Source organism: Wyeomyia smithii, chromosome 3 (genome assembly GCF_029784165.1).
Source record: "Wyeomyia smithii strain HCP4-BCI-WySm-NY-G18 chromosome 3, ASM2978416v1, whole genome shotgun sequence".
Taxonomy (NCBI): Eukaryota; Metazoa; Arthropoda; class Insecta; order Diptera; family Culicidae; genus Wyeomyia; species Wyeomyia smithii.
In genome coordinates, this window is record NC_073696.1 from 140,039,669 (window position 1) to 140,057,868 (window position 18,200).

General features: G+C 37.4%; 1 protein-coding gene across 4 annotated transcripts in view; it reads left to right on the forward strand.

Moving 5' to 3' along the window:
- The window catches only part of LOC129727470 (CHRNA7-FAM7A fusion protein), a 519,941-nt gene that overhangs the window by 131,778 nt on the left and 369,963 nt on the right, over positions 1-18,200 (forward strand). For all 4 annotated transcript variants that reach the window (XR_008728530.1, XM_055685335.1, XM_055685337.1 and 1 more), the window contains one exon: positions 4,221-4,401. Coding sequence is in view for 3 of the 4 variants with exons in the window: in XM_055685335.1 (XP_055541310.1) it covers positions 4,221-4,401 (181 nt within the window). In the remaining variant the exon portion in view is untranslated. The remainder of the gene's footprint in view (positions 1-4,220; positions 4,402-18,200) is intronic.

Sequence of the window (18,200 nt, forward strand, 5' to 3'; positions counted from 1 at the left end):
CATGAAACTTTCATTTCGCAAGAAAGTGAATCTATGTTTGATTTTCGTTTGTAAATCTTTTAAATAACTTTCAAAGCAGGATCATGAGTTCTTTGATATTGACGTCTCCGTATGTTCTTCAAACCTATAAGAAGTTGAAGCTCATTGTCAATGATTGGTGTATTAAATTTCACTCTAGCCTGAGGAACTGATAAGTTTCGGGCAATGAGTATTAAACTGCACAAATCATCCAATGCTCCGTCAATGTCAGCACTGTTTTGTAAAACAATATCACAATTCAAGCTTTCTTCGATCGTGGTACGATACCGATCCCAATCGGCCTTGTGATAATTAAACACAGACCTAGTGGAATTTAAAATAGATTCACGGGATATGGAAAAAGTTATAGGAAGATGATTAAAATCAAAATCAGCATGAGTTAACAATTCACTGCATGAATGACTTTGATTTGTTAATACCAAATCAATTGTGGATGGATTCCTAACAGAAAAAAAACATGTAGGAGCATTTGGAAATAAAACTGAATAAAATCCAGCCGAGCAATCGTCAAACAAAATTTTTCCATTGGAATTGCTTTGTGCATTATTCCACGATCGATGTTTTGTATTAAAATCACCGATGATAAAAAACTTAGATTTATTTCTCGTGAGTGTTTGTAAATCTCCCTTGAAATGATTTTTCTGCTCACCAGTGCATTGAGAAGGTTAATACACTGCGGCTATAAATAAAATACCAATATCTATTTCGATTTCAATTCCCAAACTTTCAATAACCTTCGTTTCAAGATGGGGCATAACACGATGTTTTATTCGACGGTGGATAACTATTGCAACTCCACCTCCGGCAACATCAATTCTATCGAACTTGTGAACTATGTAGTTGGGGTTTCGTTTTAGTTTAATGTTAGGCTTTGAAGCGTTTCAGTCACAACTGCAATATGCACACCATGGACTATTGAAAAATTATAAACTCATCTTCTTTCGCTTTTAAAGAGCGAGCATTCAATTTAGAAAATTTACAGCATTATTCAAATTCATTGCTGAGTTTCAATTTCATAACAATATTAGTTGTAAACTTTATACCTTCTAGAACAGCCTTTTACATCGAACAGTTACAGCTCAACAAAACGGACATTAACGGCAGCATGGATTTTTGTAGGTATTCAATCTTCTCGGGAGTTGGACTACCTAAATCAATACTGGCTGACTTTTCAGCACCAAACACGAAAGGCTTGTTGCTGTTTGAATTCGGAATTTTACCAGAAAGGACACTAGCATATGAAATGCCTGGTGGTGCTTGAACAGGATTATTTGTTTTCAATTTGTTGTTTTCTTAATTTGAATTATTACCTACAGACACACTAGCTACAGGAAAGGATGGTGTTGCCTGAACAGTATTGAAAGTCTTTTAATTACCCACATTAACATTATTGATAACAGGTTGTTTTGAATACCTACGTTGTCTTGAGGAAATAACTTTCGACCTAACAGGACAATCAAATAGATTTGATTTGTGTTTACCCCCACAATTTACACATTTGAAATTATTAGAGGTCTCTTTCACAGGACAGATGTCCTTTGTGTGGGAAGAGTCACCACATATCATGCATTTTGTTGCCATATGGCAGTTACAAGCTTGACAATTCCGGAATTGCGTGATATTATGGATACCTCCAAATAAACACGTGCTTTTTCTAAAAATTATAAATTACCTACTTTGGTACGATCAAAATGTACCAAGTAATTTTCCTGATGTATTCCAGTATTGTTAAATTTTGCGTTTGATTTACGTTTCATCAAAATTACTTGGTTGGGGGAAAAACCAAGTAATTCCGTCAAACAATCTTTAATTTCATCAATAGCTTGATCATTTGAAAGACCTTTCAAAACAGCCTTAAACAGTCTCTCGTTTTTGGCGTCATATGTATAAAATTTGTACATCTTTTCAATCAAATACTGTAATAGATGTTTATGGCCTTCAAAAGATTCGGCCAAAATACGAATTTCGCCTCGGCGGCCAATTTGAAAACTAACTTTCACATCAGAAGGAAATGATGAAAGTTCTGAACGAAAATCTTTAAAATTTGCAACTATTACCACAATAGGTGGAACTTTAGCTTTCTTCATACCGGCATTTTGCTCAGAATGAAAAGCTTCAAATTCTTGATCCCCTATAGTAGAAAGAATTTCATACCTATTGCTTTCTGAATCACTCGGAGGAGAAGCCTCACATTTCCTCGTAGCCGCATCAAAGCGAACTTTTTTGGTTTGTCCTGGCATTTCAATCACTCGTTAAACGTTAAAAACCAATTCAATACGTTGAAATTCAACAGATACTCTTTAAAAAAGATAACCTGTTGAAAGCGGAAAATTTCCAATATCTCTCGGTAGTCTAAGACAAACTTCGAGCTGTTGGTAAAATGCGACCGTTCTGCAAGGCAGTTCAAGTCGTACTTTTAGCTAGTATGGCATCGTTTATGCTTAAGTATAGAAATGATGTTCAGCATATAAGAAAAACATTGTAAACATCATACATAACAACTGTAATGAAATATTGTATGTAGTCACCATTTGCTCAACGGATTTAATAAACAAATGTATGGCGGACCTATAGTAGAAAGAATTTCATACCTATTGCTTTCTGAATCACTCGGAGGAGAAGCCTCACATTTCCTCGTAGCCGCATCAAAGCGAGCTTTTCTGGGTTGTCCTGGCATTTCAACCACTCGTTAAACGTTAAAAACCAATTCAATACTTTGCGATTCAACAGATACTCTTTAAAAAAGATAACCTGTTGAAAGCGGAAAATTTCCAATATCTCTCGATAGTCTAAGACAAACTTCGAGCTGTTGGTAAAATGCGACCGTTCTGCAAGGCAGTTCAAGTCGTACTTTTAGCTAGTATGGCATCGTTTATGCTTTAGTATAGAAATGATGTTCAGCATATAAGAAAAACATTGTAAACATCATACATAACAACTGTAATGAAATATTGTATGTAGTCACCATTTGCTCAACGGATTTAATAAATAAATGTATGGCGGACCTGCATGATACAGAGTGCGAGGTACAAGCCGCTGTTGTGGTAAACTGGAACGTACCTACGGGCTACAATTGTATCACACAGTGACATACGACGCAATCTTTGCGTTTTGACTGCTTGCGTGCTTCAAACTACGTACCACAAGAGGTATACTAATTACCATAAAACCATTCTCGATGGTTGAATTGCAACGTAGAGCAAATATACGCACCGACTAATTCCGGTGGTATACGGATTATTCGAGCTAACTTATTGCAGCGCAAATATATGTTAATTCTATGTATCCCCATGATTAACCACTTCATGATCTTTATATTGTAAAATTTTGTCTGGAAGAACAAACTTTTATTCGGATATTTTCTGAAAACTGCTTGAAAATTACAAAATCGAATGTCCAATGTATCTTTCAAATAATTTATTATTTGAAATTTGATAATTATTTATTAATTTTTATTGAAGCTTGTAAATGACGAAGTTTTATACGAACGGATCTGGTTGTGTTGTAAAATTTTATTTATATATTTATATTAAATTGGACTTTTCTAAATTTATAACAACAAAACTACTGTGTTCGTCACGGTGATGATGGATTTTTTTTTCTTTTCATTATTGTTGTTGTAGCTTTAAAAATAATAGAAAGAGACTACAAAAGCTTGAGCCTCGCGCGCGGTTTTCAGATATAAATGATTTCTTTTAGCAAATTAAAATTGTTATTTAAATGCTTAGAGAAAATCATGAAATAGTTGTGGTTGGTCTGGCTGAAGGTCATGAAAACCCTGTACTAGTTTTGTGTGCTTTATGAATCAAGTATACAGTTTTTGAAGAAGTTTATATCTGGAGGTAAAATCAGTTCGTTTTTTTTTGTTTTGTATAACTGATTAAAATGTGATCACATTAATTATCTATAGATAAATCGTCCAGCTAAAACCTTTGTAGGGGTATGTGGCGGGACCATCATCATCATCATATAATTTTCCCTTAATTTTTTTCTATTGTTTATTTAAATTATCATTCATGAGTTACTTTGAGTGAAAAATATCAAATTTTAATCAAAATTCGAATATAACTTCAAAAACATGCTGTCGAAAAAAATATATGTAAATTTCGCATAAAATTGCTCTAATGAATAAAACTTTCATTACTGTCGTTTGTTAAGAATAATTTATCATTCTTTTTTAGCGCCGATGAGGGTTTCGATGGTACATACCATACAAATATCGTGGTGAAAAATAATGGTAGCTGCTTGTACGTACCTCCAGGGATTTTCAAAAGCACCTGTAAAATAGACATAACCTGGTTCCCTTTCGACGATCAACACTGTGAAATGAAATTCGGCAGCTGGACGTATGATGGAAATCAGGTACGCTTTATACAAGATACAGGTATATACAGTTATGTTAATACCTAAAAAAAGTACCGGATATGGCATAAACCCGTCATAGCATAGTAGGTTTAAATGGAGTAGTACCATAACTGGTAGCATTGCGCTTAAGTGATATAACTATAACTGGTGCACCTGCCATAACAGGTTCACCTGTCCTATATGGGTCATTCCATGTCAAGTGTCCGAGGAAATGCATCGACCATCTCCGATTTCGAGCCGGAACTTATAAGTACAAAGTGCTGTACCAATTGGTGGGCCCCTCAGCCAATGGGACTGCCTCCACTTATTGCGAATTTAGCAAAACACCTTTTTTATTTTGTGAATATCTCGGGACCCTAAAGAGCTACAAGTGATATTGATATATCATTTTGAAGGGTTTTAGATGTAGAATCGAACTACGTGATCAATTTTTTTCTGCAGTGTTTCCAACATTGCATTTTTTTCGATTCAAAACTTAATTTGCAATTTTCTCAAAATACCCCCCTTCGATTTTGATTTTGACCACGCCAATGTATTTAGCAGACGATTTTACTTAGGAATCACTTATCAGCAAAAAAACAAAATGTAGCGTTCCAGAGATACAGCATTTTCAAAATTGCAAGATTTTGGATTTCGTCTACGCATGAAAGCGCTTCTACATAATTTGCTGCAATCTTAATGGTATCCTAGCAGGCGTTTGTGTAATCGAAGAGATGTACCTTAGAGGAGCATCCGTTAATGAAGTAACGCAAAAAATCCCGCTCTAGGACCATTTTCACGAAAGGTTACAGGAGAGTTTTGGCTACACTTTTCGTATTTAAACTCAAACTTTTTTTTGTTAAATGTAGACTTTTGTCCATGATTCGAATTTTTCAAACCAACTTGTGACATTTTTAATAACGTGAAAAAATGCTGATTTCAGATTTCATTTCATAACGCATCCAAAATATTTTATCATAACCGAATATCCTAACTTGCTCATACATATCATAGCACGTCATAGAGCAAGTAACTCTATCATAACATTTATCCGCCTATGTTCTTCTTCTTATTCTTATTCTTACCCACGATTAGAGCAGAGGTGGATTTTTTTGTTCTGTTTATTTGACATAGGCTTCGCAGGCAAGGATCGTGATTCCTGCATTGAATCTTCATTCGCTTCGTGAATTGTTCACTGTGGACTAATGTCAATGTAACACGAACACTTAATTCATCGGGGGCGTACATGTGTTAGGATGGACTGAAACGACCGATTTGTGTCTTTCCCTTTTCCTGCTGTTTCTCATTATTCGCCGATTGGATACGGTTAAAAATCACATCGATGCAACTCAATAAATATTAGTATCGGTTCACCGTGGCATTGATAGATTCATCATGGCAAATCAAATCGGGACGATGACAAAATAGCATTCGCCTCGAATCGTTCACTGAAGCGTTACATACCAGAATTTCTGAGCTTGTTCATACATTCGCTGGTGCTATGAGACAGTAGGCCGTATGAGTTAGGCCGAAAACATATTGGCGCGTCCTGCGTTGCGGAGACGGTTCACCTTGCCGTGGGTTAGCTGTACATTAACCGGCGGCCGGGGTCTACTTAGGGCTGTACATTAGCCTACAGTGCTAGTACGTTCACGGCATTAAAGCGTTGGCTTTATTCGTCTCTGCAAATACTACGAGACAAGCTGGATAAACTTTTTTGTTCATACGGCCGGGATAAAAAAAGTTTTGTATCTATGTCGTGAAGATTCAATAAAACAGCGAGCATAGTCTCTTAAGAAAACAATGAATGTTGGAAATCATACAAAATTTAGTTGAATTTATTATGATTGGCGACAGGGAACATATTGTTCATATTTTTTCGGTTTTCGAAGATGTATGGCAGCGCCGTGTTAGTTGTTTTGTGAATTAATACAACTAATCATTTGCGCAATTTGCGAGGCCTGTCTCATTTATCTGGCATTTTTTTTAAATTTTCCAATCTGAATAACCAAATATTTAAAATAACCGAACAGTTAGTTTGCAAACAAATAATTCTTGTACTCGGTAAATATGGTTACATAAATATTTAAAAATTATTTTTTAATCGATGTTTGCAATATACGGTAAACAAATAGATTGTAGATATCAATTTATTTATCTTGGGGATAAAAAAACGAATTTGCAACCAACAGATTTTATTTAAGAGGTATAGCGCTTTCTTCAAAGTGTTCTCATTGGCAGGGCCGGCGTCACATTATTTTCCCGAGTGGGTAGTAAGGAATAAGGAAGGTTCATAGGTGACAAAGGCGTAGCAGGGGGGGGGGGGTGACCTTCTGATACCTGATCAAAATTTTACGAAAAGTCGACAGTGCATCAACAATAGGGTGCCAATGGAATGTTTAAGAAAAAATAGATTTTCGAATTTCGTTCATTAGTCATGTTTCTTATGGAAGGCAATTATATAGGCTCATTTGCAAAAGTAATTCCACGTCCTTGCGAGTGGCTTTCCGAGAGTTTACCGGAACATTCGTCATGGTGGACATGCGTGTAGGCATGTTTTTGGGTTCTTTCTTCGTTCTATTTATCAATTCCTCCTCAATTTTTTGACGTAGAATCATGTCTTACGGCAACATATACAGGGGACCAGTTTCATTACAGGGATCCAATTTCAAAAACCAAAAACATCGAGAGCGTCACAAAAATTGTCCATTTTCAACCGTTTTAAGCTCAGTCAGTCATTTTTGCAGTAGTCGTCATTTTTGCAGTAGTCGATTGGAAAATCAACCAAGCACCCGTCCAAATGCAGAAAGTTGTAATCTGATTGTTCGAACGATTGTACTATAGAAAATTGTCAAGCCTTGTCGAAACGCAAATGTCGACCTATGGTTTGTCGCACAATGCTTCTTTCCCTAACAAGGTCGACAGAATATACCTAGTTGACTAAGAATGCGCGCTTTGTGTTTTATGTGAAATTCATTCCATGATTGTGCCGATACCACACGGACGTTGGTTGCTGATCATGAAGAAGAAAACAAAAGCCGGGTTTCAAATACTGGCTGATCGCGCTGGGCGCGTTGATACTTAAGAACCTGACTATCTGGCGGCTGTTATGAAGTTTTCGGTAGCTGCAGAATTATTGGAAGTGGCAGGCAATTCTACTGAAGAAAACGGGAGATCTAGAATCATCGGCGATTGGTTCTCCACAATTATGTGATTGAAATAGTTAAGATTTTTCATCATGTGTAATAGACGGAAATCCGCAAATTTCAGCATTCGCAAGACAAGAAAAATTCAACATTGCCTCAAGAATGTGTTGGTGGCCGGTTGTAATATATACTTGTTCTAGTGCTGGATGGCTGTAGATAACAGAAATGCAGCACTAACACTATTGCGTCTTAAAACAAAACGGTTATAGTTCGACATCACAGCAGAATTTCCACCTTCATACTCATGCCCACCGTCGGTAGTATCAAACACGCACGATCTGCTTCCATGCGACTTTAGTCATACCTATTTTTTCAGTTATCCCATTCCACAACGTGCGAGAAAATCTTTTTCAGAGCGGATATCGCGCGCTATCTGGACCATGAAGTATTAATGCGATAATTGAATGAAATTTGCAACTGCAGCAACCAGCCTTTTTCAAGGCTGCTAAATATAATTGGAAGAGCATGATGAATGGTTATTACTAAATTGCAACTTTGATTGCAGTTTGATGCTGCTGCAATTGCGCAGCAGTGTGATGTATATTACGATTCATTAACACTGTGCATCACAAGCGGTATATGCGAAACAAATCCGATTCCAAACAGAAAAGTTCAGCAAGTTCTGCTCACGGCGCTGAGTCCGTTTCAGAAAATTCATAACACTTCATTAACAAATATGTAACGTCTTGAAGAAGACGGTTGTTGCTTGACATCACAGCATAATTGCGACCCTTATATCCGATACGAGAACGGGAACATCTTCTTCCTTCAACCCGTGCAACACACGATACATGTTATATTGTTGCCTTTATAAGGCAACAATAGGTTGACAAGAAGAATGTAACAATTTAGTTGGAGCAGCAAACGTACGGCGGTCTGAACCTTGTGGCAAGTGTAATAATAGAACGTTTGTTTTAATCCGCCAACCGGGAAGCAACCGAAAATGTTAAAAATTTGTTTTGAAAACAAGAATTAAATTTCAGGGACATGGAAACTTTTGCGTTGGGAGACTCGAGCTACACCAGAACACACAAGAGACACTCTTAGATCGAACATGTCTTTCATCGATCAAAAAACTATAACTTTGACCGCTTTGAGGCTCTACTTCCCAAAGTCCGATTGAGCTCAAATTTGGCATGGGAAATTTGACCGATAAAACAAAACTTTAGAACTCTATCGTAAATGAAATTCAGGACTCTATCGTAAATGAAACAATTAAAAAAATAATCCTTATCTCTGAGTAACGTTTCAACTGTACATAAGTCTGTAGATTTATAAACTCTCGCTCAACGATATCTATCAAAAAATCTGTCGCTCGCAACAATACTTTTTTTTTTGTTTTGTCCGATAGTTCCGTGTGGGTAAGTACCCACATGGATATTTTCCGAGTGGGTACTACTACCCATACTACCCACATGAAACGCAGGCCCTGCTCATTGGTCGGAGGTGGTTTTTCTTAGTTTTATTTTCGGGGTGCGGTACAGAGAAATAATCTTTTGCATTCGCTTGAAGATAGGTTTGGACATAGGAAAATGAATGTTGATTAAGAAAAACGAAAAATGTCATATTTGAACAATCTTGTGTGCTAGATTGGCGTGCATATATACACTAAGACCGCTTTTTAGGCGGTTTTATTATGCGGGTTTTTTACGCGGCTTTTTTACGCGAGTTCCAGAATTTACGCGGTTTTTATGCGTTTTTTTACGCGGCACGTATCCGCCACGTAAAAAGCGACTTTAGGGTACATCAAAATTACTTAAGTTTTTTACACAAAATTACATCTGTTGCAAAGGCAAAAAAAATGTTTCCATTTTGTATGTTTCTTTTGTCGATTTTTTTTAACGCTAAAGGTACGTTTAAATAAATGCAAAAGATTATTTCTTTGTGTCGCTTGAAAACATCTCAATAAAAAAATTAAAGAAACCCCTTTCTCAAAAAGAACAATCTTTTCTATTTAGTTAAACGAAACAATTTGATACAGACTGTTTCCGCGTCCTGGCCTAACAAGAGCCAACTAGATAAACTACGGATCAAAGCAAATGACTAAGACCGTGGACATACTCGAGAGGCCTGTGCTGCGAAGACGGCTTACCTTGCCATGGGTTAATGCACAGCCCCAAGTAGCCCCTCCGCAGTGCAGGCTGCGTCCACCGCCTGAGATTCAATCAGAAGCAACCCGCCGGATATGGTCATAAATATTTATATACATACTGCCGTGGGCTGGCGTTTTGACGTAAGCGTCAAATTCATTTTTTTACGTATTATTATAGTAAAGGTAACCACCTTCAAGATGCTTGTGCCGTTTCCTAAAAATATTGATGAATAACTGAGAAATATCAAAAATAGAAGAGACGTTAGCGCCACCTTGCATAGAAGTGACGTTGAGGTACGGATACGGATACGATAGAGTGTCATGCTTGTGGAGTACATAATTTTATTTATATCATGTACCTACGCATGGCAAACTAGACTATTCAGGCGTACCAAAGTCACATATAGTGCAAAACATTGAAATTGTTTTGCTATTTTGCAAGAGAAGTGACACTGGCATTAGAACTCAATGCATTTACATAAACGTGTTAAAGCAATGGGATACGTTTTTCATCATATTTACTCAGATTCTATCAGATCAGATTGTGTAATAAAGCGCTTCTGTTAATTTGCGAACGATTTAGATTAAATCGCTTGTGACGAAATGTTACGGTGGAAGAGGGGGAATGGGGTAAAAAAAATCAAAAAAACTATGTCATTCATGCATGCTCCCTTAGTAGCTAGTAAACCTCATCACGTAAGCTGCTGTGATAACCAATACCGTTTTCCAGCGACACAAATTTGTTTTAAATACAATGCAATTAAACACACTATCTTCAAGAATGAAATGACTGCACCCGTGATGAGACACATTGTTTACAATTTTGAAATCATAGCAAATATTAAATCAGGAAAAAACATGACCATCCGCCTGTTAGGAAACGGTTTTAAAATGAGAGAGGATAATTTCTACAATGTGATAAACCAATAAAAGGAAGATTCATGTGAAAAGTGTAACCAAAACTCTCCTGTAACTTTCGTTCTAGAACGGGATTTTTTGCATTACATCATTAACGGATGCTCCTTTAAGGAACAACTCTTCGATTACACAAACGCCTGCTAGGTTACAATAAGGATAGCAGCAGTTTATGTAGAAGCGCTTTCGTGCGTAGACAAAATCCAAAATCTTGCAATTTTGAAAATGCTGTATCTCTGGAACGCTACATGTTGTTTTTTGCTGATAAGTGATTCCTATGTAAAATCGTCTGCTGAACACATTGGCGTAGTCAGAATCAAAATCGAAGGGGGGTATTTTGAGAAAATCGCAAATTAAATTTTGAATCGAAAAAAATGCAATGTTGGCAACACTGCAGAAAAAAATTGATCACGTAGTTCGATTCTACATCTAAAACCCTTCAAAATGATATGTCAATATACCTGTAGCTCTTCAGGGTCCCGAGAAATTCACAAAATAAAAAAGGTGTTTTGCTAAGCTCGCAAAAAGTGGAGGCAGTCCCATTGGCCGACGGGTCCACCAATCGGTACAACACATTGTACTTATAAGTTCCGTCTCGAAATACATCGACTCACAAATTTTGGTCGAAATCGGAGATGGTCGATGCATTTCCCCGGACACTTGACATGGAATGACCCATATATAATATCAGTTTTTACATATTAAGTTTTTCTATCGTCTCTACAATAAAACCATTTGGTAGTCATTTTTCCAATGTTTATAAGTAAAGTTCACACAATTTCCTAGAAGTCATCTCTGACAACTCTACTCTGTTAGTCATCCCTGACAACTTTACTCTATTATCTAGATATATTGAGTTTTTAAAATAAACCTTCGGCCCTTATCAAATGTAAGTACAGACGAATTAACAATGTTGCTTAAGCCTGCATCAGACTAACCGCTGCAGCGGTCAACCGCTACCGTTCCGTTCTTTTTCGACCAATCAGAACACAACGGTCGACCGTCGCTTGTTGTTGTTGCAAAAAATAGAATCTTTTCTATTTTTGCCGCCGACCGTTTCCTAAGGTTGCCGCCTGCTGTCATTGACATGGTGAAGGCAAACGAATCTCTTCTCACCTACACAAAATCACATATAGAGACTTGACAAAAAAAACATTAATAGCACCGGCAACGCTGGTTGGCAACGTCAAATTTCGACCAACGGGAAGGAAAAAAAAGAAGTTTTATTTTGATTGTGCGCCACTTTTTTTTATTAAATCTGTGTATTTCATTTGTTGAAGTTAAAACTAAACAGTGTGAGTGAAAAAAAAAACTTGACCGTTCGTGTTTTTCTGGAGGAACATAGTCAAACGGTCGGACTCAGCTTTTTTCCTGCTGCGATTGGGTTTATGTCGTGTTTGCGTAGTGCCGTAGTGTTTGGTGACGCTAACTCACGCAAGGAATTCATCTCCAGGTTTCAGTATGGTTTTGTAACTTTACCGTTGAAGGAAATCCAGCGAATAAATTGGACACCAAATGCGGTCGTTCTCTGGAAGTCACCGTTCATATGAAGGTGATTTGCGAATTACCCGTTACTGTGATGATCATGGATTTCTGACGATGTTCGTGTATGTATCCAGGTTCGGAGCACGGCATCGACGATGGTATCGACTGCATGGTCATGTCCTTCGCTATTGAACCAATCCTGATGATGAAAAACGATTTGCAGAAGTGCGCTGCACTCAGAAAGTAACTATTGCACCCAGACTGGTATGCCCTCGATTGGACAAATTATTATTACAATTTCGACGTCCAGCACCGCCGGATAATGTTTAATCGCTGGTGCTAGCAAAGCAAGGCAATAGAGATAAGTGACTTTTCACCTACGCACACTAGGAAACGTGTAAACCCGTGTAAAGTTGCTTTTGTTTCCTCCAAACAGTAAATCATCGCATCTCGTTGCTTCGACTTTTATCACTTTTTAACATTTTAAGTCAATTATGTTTAGCAGCTTCTTCTGATCACGAATGAAAAAAATCATTCAGAAACAAGTTCAAAGCATATAATGAGTGTTCAACTGAATATTCGTCCAGCTACAAAACAACATTGCAAGCAAAACAACTATTTGTAAATATTTTCCTCAACTAGTAGCACTAACACATTCGTACGTAAAAAGGTCTATACTGCTATTCAGTGGTAGGTTTGCGTGAATATATGGCTTTCACCGGATACGTCGTTATATATTTTTACAGGTATTTGATGTCAGCTGATTGTTGCGACGAGTGGTATGCTCATCTTAATAAAACACTTGCTCTGTTTGAAGCCTGGGGACAGACCGATAGCAGAAGTACTAGTTGCTAAATACGTTGAATCTGCTTCATATCGGTTTTCTGTACAGTTGCCATTGTTAGTAGTATGATTATTAGTGAGTTAGCTAGTAGTAGTATTATTAGTTAGTTAGTTAGGTAGTGAAAATTTTGAACAAAAATTGAATTGAAATGAAACTCAAACCTAATCTTATATTTATCTTTTACTGATTATAATTGAGAATTGCAACGATTTTTTCGGAACTTATTCGACATATTTTGTAATGTTTACACATTAGTAAGCCTATGTACAGGGGTCAAAATAAGTAGTATAGGCAAGTGCCGGTAGGCATGACCAAGCATGGAAAAGTTCACTCACTAGCAATATTTCATGCAAATGTGTTCTTTGATTCATCAGTTATCGTTCAACTATTTCCACTCGCGTACAAGTTTTCCATAGAAACGCTGCTGATTGTTTTTCGCTTCTAAGAGTTCCGAATACCATAGAAGGAGACTGAATGATTCAAACACGATAGTATTTATTGTATCCAAGTTCACTTGCATTCAACATTATCGCGAGAAGCTTTGAGATATTATCGCCAGTGATACAGAATTATGAATCCAAATGAACGTTAGATTGCGTTCAATTGTTTGCTTGCCGGAGCAAATAGGTATCATCAATGCTTACGGAAATTGTAGCATGGTGCTTTAGCATCTATACTTGAAATCACCAAGAATCATCGTGGTATATCACGGTGAAAGCACGACGTGGAGTAGCCGAATTACACCTACAAGCAACCAACATTTGAAAGAATCATTGCGATCGCTTGAGTGCAATCGTTTACGATTCTTTCGTGAAACACTCGCTATATGTTGCTCGCTCCGCCTAAAGCAGGCAGTACTGAAACAAAATCATCAAAGAAAGCTACCATATACTTCTTTGCTCTAAGTTGTCTCTTGCAAGCTTGAGAATGTGTAACTTTTAATAGCGATGGTTTGCTAGGATTGAAAGCTTATAAATAGCACGCTCAGAAATGATACCCGAATGATTGTCATGCGATACGAGTTTTTCCATCCTTGGGCATGACAAACCTGCTAATTTTTGGATGGATTTGATAATTGGTTACCTGATAAAAATGCTTATTTGCATCATTGGCATAGAGGAAAAAACCATTTCTAAAGTGAATGTTTCATCAAGATCAGGAATCGGCAAAGAGCTCATTGAGAAATGGCTATTTCTCACCAAATACCCAGAGGAACCTGTATCAGCGGACATTAACATTTCTGCATAACAATATAGCGTGAGACAGCTCCATCTTCAGGATTTTTCATCAGGAATCTTTCATATCAGTCATATATTTAAATATGACCTGGGTGCCCCGAAGGAACTCGTAGTTGGAGAATTTACATATCTGCATTAAATATAGCGACACAGGTGATTTGACACCTCTATCTTCTCTATAAGACTCTATATGTGCTTTTGTGCAGGTGTGATGAGATTCGTTTGCCTTCGCCATGTCAATGACAGCAGTCGGCAACCGTTGGGAACGGTCGGCGGCAAAAATAGAAAAGATTCTATTTTTTGCAACAACAACAAGCGACGGTCGACCGCTGTGTTCTGATTGGTCGAAAAAGAACGGAACGGTAGCGGTTGACCGCTGCAGCGGTTGACCGCTGCAGCGGTTAGTCTGATACAGGCCTACACACCCACAAAGTTTCATTAAACTCTGAAAGACTGTTGCCAGCCCTTCAGTCGAGTTGGCGAAATCCTTCATGCATGCTTGCGCGATTGAAATCGGGTCAGTCGGTGTTCTCTCGCCTCTTAAAAATTGCTTACATTACCTGCTTAGTAAAACTCAAAATATAGTCGTAAAACAAAAATAGTAGTTCAGCAATCTCTTGATAGAGGCAATGCCTTGCGGTATTGATTTTATTTGCTGAGATAATGTGTGCTCTCAGCTCACGCAAAAATAGCAGCACCAGTTGTGAAAAATGCTTGCACGCATCAGATAAGGCCAGTCAGTGTTCTCCAGCCGGACACGTATTACGTTTGTTGAAATTACGTTACAAACTTATCAGCAGGGCTGTCATTCGCACACTCATTGCGCTCAGTGTGTTAATTTTACGTCAAGGCACAACGAGAACGGTATCTACACATTTTGATAACCAACAGGCACAAAGAGAAAGAGCGAAAACGAAATGACTATGAAATATATCACCAAGTGAGAAATATTCCAACAGAGGGAAAACGGAACAACACTTTGTGCTGCTTTTTGTGACACATTGCGTGAGAACAAAGAGCTTCAGTTTGAGCAGTTTGCGTTGCGTTGCTGGTAGAATAAATAGCAGAGAAAAGGAAGCAAGAAAGGACCATATACTTTTTTAAGAATTCATTTAAACACGATTCTCAATAGCGTGGACGTGTTTCTTAGGACATATTACGCACGTCGACATGTTTCTGTCTCGGTATTCATATACAATCGCTACATGCATTCACTACTGATACCGTTCATTAGGGTGGTAATGACTCGTATGGGAAAAAATTGTCCTTCGTCGCATTCAGAAGTTCATTCAGTCGAAAAGTGAAACTTTAACAGATCGATTTTTTTAATTTTTTGTTTTTGGATAACACCAGATCTCGATGTTTCGTGCATTTTTAAGACATTTGGCATCAGAATTTTTTAATATTCAGAAATTTATGAACTACCTGTGCATTTTTTTCATTGGTCACAAAATCAAGTAACAAGGTCAAGGTAACAGGTCAAGTAACACACAAAGTAAGACACAATGTGTGGTGTCGCACATTTTGGCAAATGCACAAAGAGTACTCAGTCGCTTTTTTTCGGTTCGAAAGAAATACAAAAGAGCGAATGGAGAGAAGAGGACACAAACGAAATATCGGGAGTGGCACGCACGGTTTGATGGCAAATGTGTTGTGTACAAATTTGTGTGGTTCTGTCTGCACTGAGGTGAATTCCAGCCCTGCTTATCAGACCTGTGAAACCCCAAAAAAATCGTTCTGTTGGGCATCTTTGAGATAGTTTTCAGATGGCGAATAATTTTGTTAATCACAATTACTTACCACTAGCCTAACTACTATCTCTTACCCTGTTTTTTCTTAAGCCATTCTATGCCCATTTCATTCCATATATCAAAAGCCATAGTGACTAGGAGAACTAAAAGCGGCTCCTAAATAATACTCTCGATCGCTGAACTCACCTTTCAACACTCGGTTCAGGACCGGTTCTTTTCTGGATTTTAACTACGCTAAACAAAGTGATGGAGCCCTGTAGGCTAATGTGAGAGGAACGATGGGTGACATTCAATATGATATGAGTCTTCTTGAAGAAAAAGACTTATGTAGGCCTGTTATACTGGCCACTAAGTAGGACTATTATCTGTATAACTCTGTGTATAAATTTTGCCATTTTTATTCGTATTAGTAAATCTAAGTACCCCAAGTAACAAGTAACAAGTAAAAAAACCTAAATTAATCCACCTAGCGGTCAGACCCAGCCTTTCTCATTCAAACTTTTATTTGTAAAAATAGATTTACAAGAACGCTTCAAACCAATAAATGTATATTCACTCTTTAGGTTCTAAAATATTGATGTTGCAATCTATGCATATAAAAATGCAGTCCGGTCTGTCTGTCTGTCTGATCCATATAGACTCGAAAACTACCGAACCGATCGAAGTCAAAATTTGTATGCAGAGGTTTTTGGTGCCGATAAAGGTTCCTATGATAGTTTGAGACCCCTCCCTCTTCTGGAAGGGAGGGGTCCCATACGAATGAAACATAAATTTCTGCACAACTCAAGAACAAACCAAGCAGATGAAACCGAATTTGGCATGTGGATGTTTTAAGGGGTAACAAATATGTCCATAATAGTTGGATGCCCCTCCCTTTTCTGGAAGCTAGGGGTTCCATACAAATGAAACAAAAATTTCTGCACATCTCGAGAGCTAACCAACTAAATGGAACCAAATTTGGCAGATGAATGTTTTTAGAGGTAACAAATATGTTCCATAATCGACCTCAGGCAACATTTTGGATTGTAAGATTGCAACTTCCGGTTTCTGTAAAACAGCCAATTCCGGATCTAGAATGATACACAGGAGCTAAAATCGACCACAGATACCATTTTGAATTCTAAGATGGCGACTTCCGTTATTGGGTGTTATTCGATCATTTTCGGCTGTTTCGAACCATTATGGACAAATTTGTTACCTCTAAAAACACTCAAGCAGAATGACGCTCAGAAGCCAGAAATTATCTTAAAGATCATTGTGAAATCCAAGATGGCGACTTCCGGTTTGTGAAAATCAGCCTAAAATAACCAAATACTATCCAATATGAGTATCTCTGGAACCAGAATGATGTAATGAGCTAACAATTGACCTCAGGTACCATTTTGAATTGCTAAATGGCAACTTCTAGGAAACAGTCGAAAATGACCGAATAATACTCAATATGGATATTTCCGTAATCGAGATGCATAGAAACCAAACATTGACCCTGGACACCAAAATAACTAAATACCTCCCAATATGGGTATTTCGGTGTCACATTTATGCCAGAAAATCTGCTGAAAATGACCGAATACCACCCAATATGAATATATTCAGAATTAAGGTGATGTACAGAAGCCAAAACTCTAGGATGTTGTTATTTCGATAAAACCAATCATTTCAAACGATTTGTTATTTGACTTTGATCATATCTCATAGTCGATTTGTCGTGCATTTGCAGACTTTGAACACATCGCAAGGAATCAATGAATTTGGAACGTACAAATAGTATGATACCACATTTAAATTATGTTGAAGCCACATATATCGATCAAAGCAGGTATAGTTTTAAATAGTCTTTGAATTTCTTCTCTTTCCATAACTTTTGAGCCACATATCAAATTGTTATAAAGTTTGTTGTTTGTAAGTTCAAGAGATGACTCGTTCGTACGACACTAGTTATGTTCAAATAAGTCATGTAATCTTTGAGATAATAGACTTTCGTTGTTTTATTAACTATTTAATACATAACGGTTGCTTAAGTTCGATTATAATCAAATGAAATGGGAACGTATAGGGCAGTGGTGGTGGCTGTTTTTTTGCTAATAACTTGTCCAGTGCATTGTAGTGTGTTTTATGTCCACTAATTCTCGTTTTTAGTTTGTTTGTTGTCATTCCAATATAGCATGCTTCGCAGTTTATGCAAGGTATGCTGTAGATGACGTTGCTTTGGAAGTCGTTGGTTACGGGATCTTTAACTTTTGTGAAAAGTTTACCTACGGTATTTATGTTATGTGTTGCCAGTCG